Source organism: Cryptomeria japonica, chromosome 4 (assembly GCF_030272615.1).
Source record: "Cryptomeria japonica chromosome 4, Sugi_1.0, whole genome shotgun sequence".
Taxonomy (NCBI): domain Eukaryota; kingdom Viridiplantae; phylum Streptophyta; class Pinopsida; order Cupressales; family Cupressaceae; genus Cryptomeria; species Cryptomeria japonica.
In genome coordinates, this window is record NC_081408.1 from 155,155,095 (window position 1) to 155,165,133 (window position 10,039).

The following is a 10,039-nucleotide window of genomic DNA, read 5'->3' on the forward strand; positions in this document are numbered from 1 at the left end:
TTATAGGATAGTTATGTTTGGGAATGTTGTGACATGTATCTAACTTAGCTAGAAAAAATCTATCTAGATGATATGTTTGACCAAAATTGATATTTAGTTTAAAATACTTAAATTCACTTTTCTAATAAGTTGGCTAAAAATGTCGCATAGTTTTGAACTTTTACCACATGAGGTTGTTCAATTATAGGTTTCACTAGGTCATTATAGTAATATTAGATGTGTGTTTTTGTTAGAGTTCCTTTGACACCCACCTCATCAAGAGGATGATCCCCATTGTGTGTAGTTGTTATTAATGACATACTCAATCACCTCATGGCAATCAAGATGCTAATTCTCAAGCCTCTTGACCTCTTATAACAAAAGATCATAGCTAGTGAGGTTGGCCATTGCTTTGTAGCTACCACTTTGCTTATCCATTTCTTTTGGTGGTTGGAATACAAGTTATCTAGATTTTAGAAAATTCATGTTGATAATATAGATAACTGATATTATAGCATTCAAGATTATGACAATGAATGGTACCTTCCCATGAATACTTTGGATTCTACTAATGCATGAGGCTCACTAGATGACCACGATCCTCCTTGATATATTCACACTTGCGCAATTTACTTATGTTGTCTAGTTTGGTTTGTAGCCCCATTTGAGATTTAATGGTGTTTATATCTCCACTCACCTTTTATTCTCGAATATGTATAATGATATGTTATAAATTGTAAAGTAGATACTATTTATCAAAAAATAAAATGGAATAAATACTTTTATTTAATAAAATTGACTAAATAAAATTAAAACTAATACATTTATTTAATTGAGTGATATTCAATAATTTCAAAAATTAATAATACTATAGAAATGCAACCAAAATAGATTATAAATAGAGAAGTACTTCATAAAAAAGACTTGAGGATACTAAATATGTAGATATCTTTTATGCTTCTTTATTTGATTTTGTTAGATAAAATAAAAATTTAAAATATATTTATTTTTTATTTTATGTTATTTCATAAATAATATTAAACATATAGTATTTTTATCACTATAAATTAATTTTACCTATACAATTTATTCTATTTATGGATTAGTAATGTCAAATTATATATTATATAGATGTAATGTAATGATATTAATTGTTACATATATTGGCATAGTGTGATGGTTTAAATATGGTATTATTATTCTTTTCACCAAGATTCAAAATCCATTAAGGTGCCATTTTTGAGGTTTAAAATCTAAAAATATGATATTGGTTCTATAAATATAGATTCATAAAATTTGAACACATGCCTAACTTCTTGTCTCCATCTCATTGTTCAAGAGTATTCATAATAATTAGAGGTGATATTTCAAACAAATCATCTTAAATGGAATTTAATTTTTTAGTGACATCCTACTAATTTATCTAACATACTCTTAAATTTTTATTATTAAACTAATCAATTAAATAATCTCATAAGAACACTTAAGAAATCCCCAAGAAAACATTGTTTATTAAAATTCAAAATCCATGTGATTTATCTTAGTGATTAAATTCAAAATTATCTTGATCTTCATCTTAATAGATGATCTATTCTTTTTAATAGCTGACCTATTCTTATTAGACAAGATTTCTTGCATAAAATCAATATTTTTCTTATACAATAAATAAAAAAATTATCTCATAAAAAATTTATAATTGATAAAAATCAACAAAACACTCAAAATAAAATAAAAAAATTAAATATTTAAATAATTATCATTTAATTATTACCACTATATTGTAATTAAAATGATATACACCTAGTATTTATCTCACTTTTCTTATTCACACATTTTAATATAATTATACTTTTAAAAAAAAATATTCTTATACCGAGATTTCTTCTTTTATTAAAAAAATAAGTGAAAAAATGAAAAGAAAGAGAATGTCGTAAGAAAACACTTTGAAAACCAAGAAACTTGAAAGTAATCCTTCAACTTAAAAGACAACTTGTTCTCCCAAGTACTATCAAACAACCAATCTAGTCGCTAATTCACAATTAGAGGTCCCACCCGAAGTAGATTTTTGAAAAGATGGCGAATATTTCATCTACCCGCCATTAGAAGCATAATACTAGTTTCAATCTTTTTCCTTGTAGAACTTGACGTTGACTAATTTCTCCATTAAGTTTTCGAGTCATTATCCTCCCAGGCTTAGGCGGTTTCAGCTCCTCTGTAATCTTCAAGAAAAATATACTTTTCAAAGTGTTTATTGCATGTCTATTCCTTTCCTGCATCTGCTGATAACTCAGTAAATATGAAGACCCACAATGCATATATGGTATTCGTTCTTACTGCAATAACTATACTTCACAACTGTGACGAGTGCACTGCTGGTAGGGGAGACACTCTTTACTTGCAGGAAATCAGACAATAATTTCAAAGAATGGAACATTTGAAATGGGATTCTTCAATACAAATGGAAGACGATTGTTTGGGTTGCTAACAGAGACAGACCGACAAAGAAGAGGCCCGGTGTTTTGATGCTGTCCAAACAAGGTAGTCTCTTTGGTCGGCCAACATCTCCAACGAGGCTTCCGGGGCTGTGATATTAGATTCTTGGAACTTTTTAATGGTGAGCGATGGCAATAACTCTGAGACCGTTTGGCAGAGCTTCGACCATCCCGTGGAAACCTGGTTGCCTGGGATGAAGGTCGGCGGAAGGAAAGAGTTAGTCTATTGGAAGAACTCACTGGATCCTGCTACGGGGCTTTTTTGTAAAGGGATGGATCCATCAGGGAGAGCGGCGTTTGGGATGGTGAAACTTTCAGTCGAATTCCGGAAATGGCATTGAATGACTTGTTTAATTACAGGGCTGAAAATACGACCTCTGGTTTCTATATCAGTTATGAATGGAGGCCTCCTGTCTATGTGCTCACACGTTTCGTCTTACAGAGATCCGGAGTATTGCAATTATATGCTTTATTTGATAGCACTAATTGGAGTGTGGTCTGGTCTCAACCGACAGATGAATGCAACGTATATGGTATCTGTGGCAGTTCTGCAGCTGCGTGGAAGGTTTTATACCCAGAGACAATCGCTCCTGGAATTTGCAGGATTTATCCTCAAGTGGCTATGTTCGAAAAAGCCCGTTAAACTGCGATCCCCAAAATGGCAGTTCTGACAGATTCATTGTCTACAGCGTAACATTGCCTGTTAGTCAAGCTTTCACATACCTTGCAAGGTCAAACGAAGAGTGCGAAAAGGCGTGCCTCCAGAACTGCTCTTGCAATGCGTTTTCTTTCATTGGGCCTTCAGCGACATGCCAAACATGGTCCGGGAATCTGATAAATATGCACACTTCTCCATTGAAAAGCAATTCAGATGTCTTCATTCGATTAGCTGCCTCTCCACTTTCGAAGTTCGATGATAAGCTGTCCTCCTCTAGACTGAAAACGGCTGTAAGTATTATGGGCACAGTGCTTGGCATTGTTGGTACTCTTACCTTTATTTTCTGTGTCTTTTCATATTCAATGTGGCGGAGCCAATGGCTACTGTTGATGCAGATGTGCGCAGATTCTTCGAACTCGTTTCTTAGAGTGTTTAGTTAAAGGAGATGAAGATTGTAACTAGGAATTTTGGGTCTCTGTTGGGGAGCGGTGGTTTTGGTTCGGTGTTCAAAGGAACCCTAACAGACGGCACGCTTGTAGCTGTAAAGAAACTCGATCATTCAAGAGAAGACGAGAAGCAATTCAGAGCAGAAATCGGTTCTCTTGGAAACATACAGCATGTGAATTTTGTAAGTCTTGGAGGATTTTGTGCAGAGGGATCACAAAGGCTACTTGTTTATGATTACATGCCCAATGGCTCTCTGAATTCTTTACTATTCAGTAGCAACAACCAAAGCAAGCGGAAGGTACTCAAGTGGAAGACCCGATTTCAGATAGCCGTAGGCACTGCAAGAGGCTTATTTTATCTACACGAATAATGCAGACAGCACATTATTCAGAATGATGTTAAGCCTGAAAATATTCTCCTCGACAGTGAATTTTCCCCAATGTTGGCTGATTTTGGGATTGCAAAGAATGCAGAGAGCACATTATTCAGAATGATGTTAAGCCGTGTCCTGACCACAACGAGAGGAACGAGTGGTTACTTGGCTCCAGAGTGGCTTTGGGGTCTTCCCATCACTCCCAAGGTTGATATGTACAGTTATGGTAGGAGTCTCTTAGAAATCATTTCGGGCCGAAGAAATCTGGACATGAGCGTTCAAGATTCAAAAAAGCATTACTTTTCGACCGGGGCCGCAACTTAAATTTTTCAGGGGAACACAATTGATATCGTGGAGGAGGGCGTTTTACTTGCAGAAAAGGCGGATATAGAAGAGGCGAGAAGAGCTATTGTTGTTTGGGTTGCTATGCATTGAAGAGGATGAGGATGTTGTTGGAATATTGTTTATTAATTCCTCCCACTTGCATAGTTTTATGTTTTCAGTTTTTCAGTTTTATTTGGGATGATTATGCATAAAAGCTGTTTTAGATTTTTAGTTTTAAGTTTTTTTTGCTTTATTTCTAATAATACGAGTTTTCCAAAATCTAGATGTATCTAAAACCTCCATATGATGAGGTAGTTGTAATTCTTTTTCTATCAGTTTATTTGATCCTTGATCGGTTGATCAAGAAACTCATGTAATTTCTTGAATCAATAGAATAGTTTATTTGTGTTCCAATTTTATATTTCTTTCATTTGGTATCAGAGCAGGTTTGAGAAAGTTATCTGATTCAAGAAAGATCATGGGAAGTTAAAGATTCTGAAGAACCAGTTAGAGCACTAAAGAAATTACTAAATCCAATCATAGCTGAAGACAAAATAAGCATTCCAAAGGAAGTCACTGGAGGAGATCGACGAAGATCACAAACCATTTTCATCATATTTTTCCATTAGACAGCCACCCATGTTCAAAGGGTGAAGTTTTACTGAAGCCAACAAATTTCAATGTACAAGCCACCTCCTTAATAAGGTGAAGTCAACTCTCGAAAGAAGAGATTACAATCTGGTATGAACTATAAGTTTAAAACTGCCTCTGAAAAGGTGAAGCCTTTTGTTTCTAAGATTGTTGAAGGAGAAAATGACAACTATCACAAATCATTAAAAATATTGATTTGTATGAAGAAGATCATGGATCTTGTAAATGTTTAAGAATTAGTCAAAGCCACCAACATGAAGTCGTGTGAAAAAGCCCAATCATGGTCTTTGAAGAGGCCATAGTGTTTTTTGTGGAGAGATGCCTTCTATGAGAGGAGAGAAGATCACAAGTTTTGTGAAAGTTGGAGAAATTATTTTAAGCCACCAATATGCAATTATGTGAGGAAGCCAAATCCAAGTCTTAGAAAAGCCTTGGAGTTAAAAGTCAAGAATTTGCTCTCTAAATAGAGATCGCCGTATGATGGATCGTGGTAGGAGTTGAGCTTGTTGAAGATGGATGAAGATTCAATTGTTATTTCTATTAAATCCATTAGTGGTTGAAATTAAGGTGGAGATTGTTAGAATATTGTTTATTAATTCCTCCCACTTGCATAGTTTTATGTTTTTAGTTTTTCAGCTTTATTTGGGATGATTATGCATAAAAGTTGTTTTCGATTTTTATTTTTAGGTTGTTTTTTCTTTATTTCTAATATTACAAGTTTACCAAAATCTAGATGTATCTAAAACCTCTATATAATGAGGTAGTTGTAATTCTTTTTCTATCAGTTTGTCTTATCCTTGATCGGCTGATCAAGAAGCTCATGTTATCTCTTGAATCAATAGAATAGTTTATTTGTGTTCCAATTTTATATTTCTTTCAAATGTTAGGCCAAGCATGGGGCAAGTGGTACGGATGCTGGAAGGGAAGATGAAGTTGCATAATAAACTAAGTGAGGATGCATTATGGAGTAAAAGTAGGACTGAGGCTACAACTTTTTCTCTATGAGAGGCTAGAAATTTTAATAAACAAATTATTATGGTAATGAGCTTTACATGTGATACTTTGCTCCCCTTTTCAATGTTTTACTCTCAAGCATTCTTGTCCACTTTCTTACATATGATGACATCTATGTAAAGTTGGATCTTTTGGATTTTTTTTTGTGCATTTAATAGAAACCTTTCGTCGCACTGAAAATACAAACTATCTCGTACTTTTAAAGGTTATTTAACACAATTAAGTCATTTTGTCTTCCTCAAAACATGACACCCAAAAAGCTTCTAGTTGATTATAAGGTTGAGTTCCAAACTTCCAGTATTCATTTTTTTATTCTATTAATTTAACGAATCATTATAAAGAATTTAAATTGTTAAATATACTTTATATAATCGATATTTGATTTTTATTTAAAATAATTATATATATATATTTTTTGTCTTTTAATTAACCCATAAAACTATTAAATTTATAATTTTTAAATAAAGAAATTTAATACATCATCCCTTATCTTTACTATACACCCATTCACTATGTGGACTTAATATTTATTTTATTCTCATACTTGCCATTTTTGTCTTGCTGTTTTCCACACACCTAGCATTTCTTCATTCATCTATCCACAAATGGTTGGATTCTTTCTATTTATATTTGCCCTAATTGAATTATAATTTTTAAGTTTTGTAGCATGAGTTTTGTCTATAAATTTGGGAATATTTTAGTCCTTCAAAACTTTGAGAAAATCAATTGATCGCACAATGCATCAATGGAAATTTCGTCTATGTTCAATGCTTTTATCCTTTTAGTCATAATTAAATTAAATTGTTTGTGTTTGGTGCAACAATTTCAATGCAGTAGGTGGCTTTAGTGTTGTTCACATGTAAGTAGGTGGAGAGCACTTTTTAGAGTATTATGCAATTTCATGATTCAAACCTTTTAAAACAAAAATTGAATAATTTTAATATATTTTTTTCAAATAATTTATATCTAATAAATAAAATTACATATGTTTAAGTAGATATATTTGTAAAATTTTAAAAAATAATTATATTTAAAATAACAAATAATCAATCTACAAGGAAATTTGATAATAAATTATTGAGTCATCAAATTATGACAAGATCAAAGTATTATTTAAAAAATATTTTATTTGCATTATTTACTTTATTTAATATTTTTATAAAGAGTTATTTTTATATTTATTTAATTTTTTGGTATTTTTCACTTTATATCTATATGTACATTTCCAACACACACACGCAAACACACTTGTTTAACCTCCTCACTTGCACTTTTGGTATGCTGGCATTTTTTTGTACATGTTTGTATATTTCCTTCCTATGCTTCTCTAGTATAGCCACTTATTTTTGTACAAACAAATTAAATCTATGCGCATTCACATATTAATATGGTTTTCTCTATATGTTTGTATTGTCTTACTTCTATGTTTATTTATGTTTACTTTTGTTTGTATTGGCATATGCTTATTTGGATTGCCTTTTCTTATTTAATTGAATATTCATTCTTACTTATCGGTGTGTATTTCTATCTATAGGCCATAATTATGCTCAATATGATTATACAACATGCTCTATATATAATTTTTATTGATGTATCTACAAACATATATACTTATATTCTCTATATATAGTTATAAGTTATACATTATATTTATTTATTTTCTAACTTATATTCATTTTGTTGAATAATTATTCTCATCCTTTTCATCTCATATCTATTGAATTCTCTCTCTCTCTCTCTCTCTCTCTCTCTCTCTCTCTCTCTCTCTCTCTCTCAATCTCGATCTTCATCTGCATATCTCTACTTTCATATCTACCTATTTGCAGAAACTTGACATATTGCATCCCTTGTTACAAATCATTGACACAAAATTTGGATTTGGCTTAACCCACTCAAAATTTTAAATGATTGAGATATATTATGTTCATATTTTAGATTAAAAAGATTCAATTAGATTTTTAAAATAAGGTGAGGAATCGTACATAAAAAACAATGGGAGAACTTTATTTTCTACTAAAAAGTCTGAAATAATTATTGGAAGAATATCATAACTACTAAGATCTTAAATGTCAATTGGGTTATATTTAAAAATATTAGGTTTGATGATTGATAGAAAATGGAATGAAAAATATTATTACACAATCAAAGACAAGGTATTTTCCCATATAAAGATTTGTTGGGCTTATATTAAGAAATATCTTGATCTGTTCATTATAAAGAATAATCTATTATAAAGAATAATCCTATGCACTAATGTTTAAAGAATTTGAAGAAGTGATATATACTAAAGTGAAAAATTAATGATTAGAGCACAAATTAAGAGAACCCACTTTAGTTATAAAAGTCATACCAACATAGAATAAAGATGCAAGTGTGGTGGAAGGAGTGAATTCAACCTATGTAACAAACATGTTTGGGTGTATTTTAAAAATGTGTACTAGGTTTAAATATAAATTAGTTTATTGATAAATTTTATGCATTTCATCATCTTTTAGCACTATTTTTGAATAATGGGATGTGATAAAATTAACATAGTATTTAGTGTGGTATGGGACATCTCCAATTATTCTCTAAATATAGTTGCAAACCTCAAAGGAAGCCAAAATTAAAAATGTAAAAAATGTCATTTTTTATTGGAAGAAAAGGTGTGTTTTCCTCTTTCCAAAACCAATAAACAAATGCATTCCTTGTGAGAGAATAAATGAATTTATCATATTTTCAACAAGATTTTGAATATAGATTTTTTGAGACTTTATATCATCTTTTTAAAATCTTAGCTTACATTTTTTATGTGTGGTATGTTATTTAAAATATATCTGTATACCTTATCAAAGGTGGTGAGTGCTTACTTGGGTATTTAAGAGTTTTGGATTCCCTTTTTTATCCTTATTTAATTGACTTTTCACAACTCCATTATAGTTGCAAACATGCTTGATGTTGATGAGACCAATTGTAGGGGTTAGGATCTAATTCTATTTACCCTTAGGTTATCTATACACCCTCTAGGCATTGTATAAATATTATGAGCTAGTAGAATAAAGATCCATTTTCACTCTATTTGATTTTTTCTTGTTGATTTAACATTTTTTATTCTATTATCCATATACTTAATTTGCATTATATTTCTACCTATCATACATTAACATAAACAAAAATACATATCACTACAACCCTTCAAACACCCTACATACATTAATCCATATATAAGACCCCCAAATCTGCCAATCCTAATTATCTTGGAAGAAATTTGGATGCCATATGTAGAATGCATAAATCCATAAATCCACATATGTTACAAGATCAACATGTCCCCTAAAAAAATGCCAAAATAAAAATAAATATGATCTAAATTCTTTTTTAAAAAGTCAATCCAAAAGGGCACAAAGGGCAATAAAGAAAACAAAAAACTCTAAAAGGCCACAAAGACCTAGGAATCAAAATAAAAAACCATATCTAGAGGAAATACATCCCAGAGAAAAATTTAAATTGTCATCCAAACATGCTAATCCAATCTAGCTTCTTTCACTCCTAGTTCATATAATAATCAACCTAAAACTATCACGTCCTTCAAATTGAGCATTGGTTCCTATATCCCAGAATGCATACACACTCCTCCATTTAAATATCTAAATCTACAATACACTTATTTACAACTCTACCACCCCTCAAGGTGTGTCGCAATGTTGATCTTGCCAATATTTCCAACCATTTATCCAAAGGTCTTCCATTATCATAATCATCATCCAACATTCATGCCTCATCATCCTTCTTTAATCCAATCCTTTGCATACATATTTAAACCTCCATATTTACCCATCTATTTTAGTTTTATTTCCATCATTCTAACAATGTATGTGAGAATACTTTCAATTTTCATAGTCTATTATAGGACATCTTGAAGGGATACTATCTATAGAACTATATGCTTAAATTCTCCCTTAATTTCTTCATCACCCATTTTCTATCACTCTAAAATTGGAGGAAACCTTCATCCATACCATTTTATTTGATCGACTTGTCCACCATCCTATCTAATTCCAACTCCTTTTTCCACCTTTTATCTTGCTAAGGTTAAGAATCTTCATAAGCATAAAATATCCT

The 10,039-nt window shown here is 31.3% G+C and overlaps 1 protein-coding gene across 1 annotated transcript; it reads left to right on the forward strand.

Moving 5' to 3' along the window:
• Positions 1-3,574: 3,574 nt before the first annotated feature.
• LOC131040813 (G-type lectin S-receptor-like serine/threonine-protein kinase At2g19130) lies at positions 3,575-4,384 on the forward strand. The gene is made up of 3 exons (XM_057973767.2): positions 3,575-3,874; positions 3,956-4,156; positions 4,283-4,384. Exons 1-3 carry the CDS (start codon positions 3,575-3,577, stop codon positions 4,382-4,384), a joined length of 603 nt encoding a protein of 200 aa, XP_057829750.1.
• Positions 4,385-10,039: the final 5,655 nt, after the last annotated feature.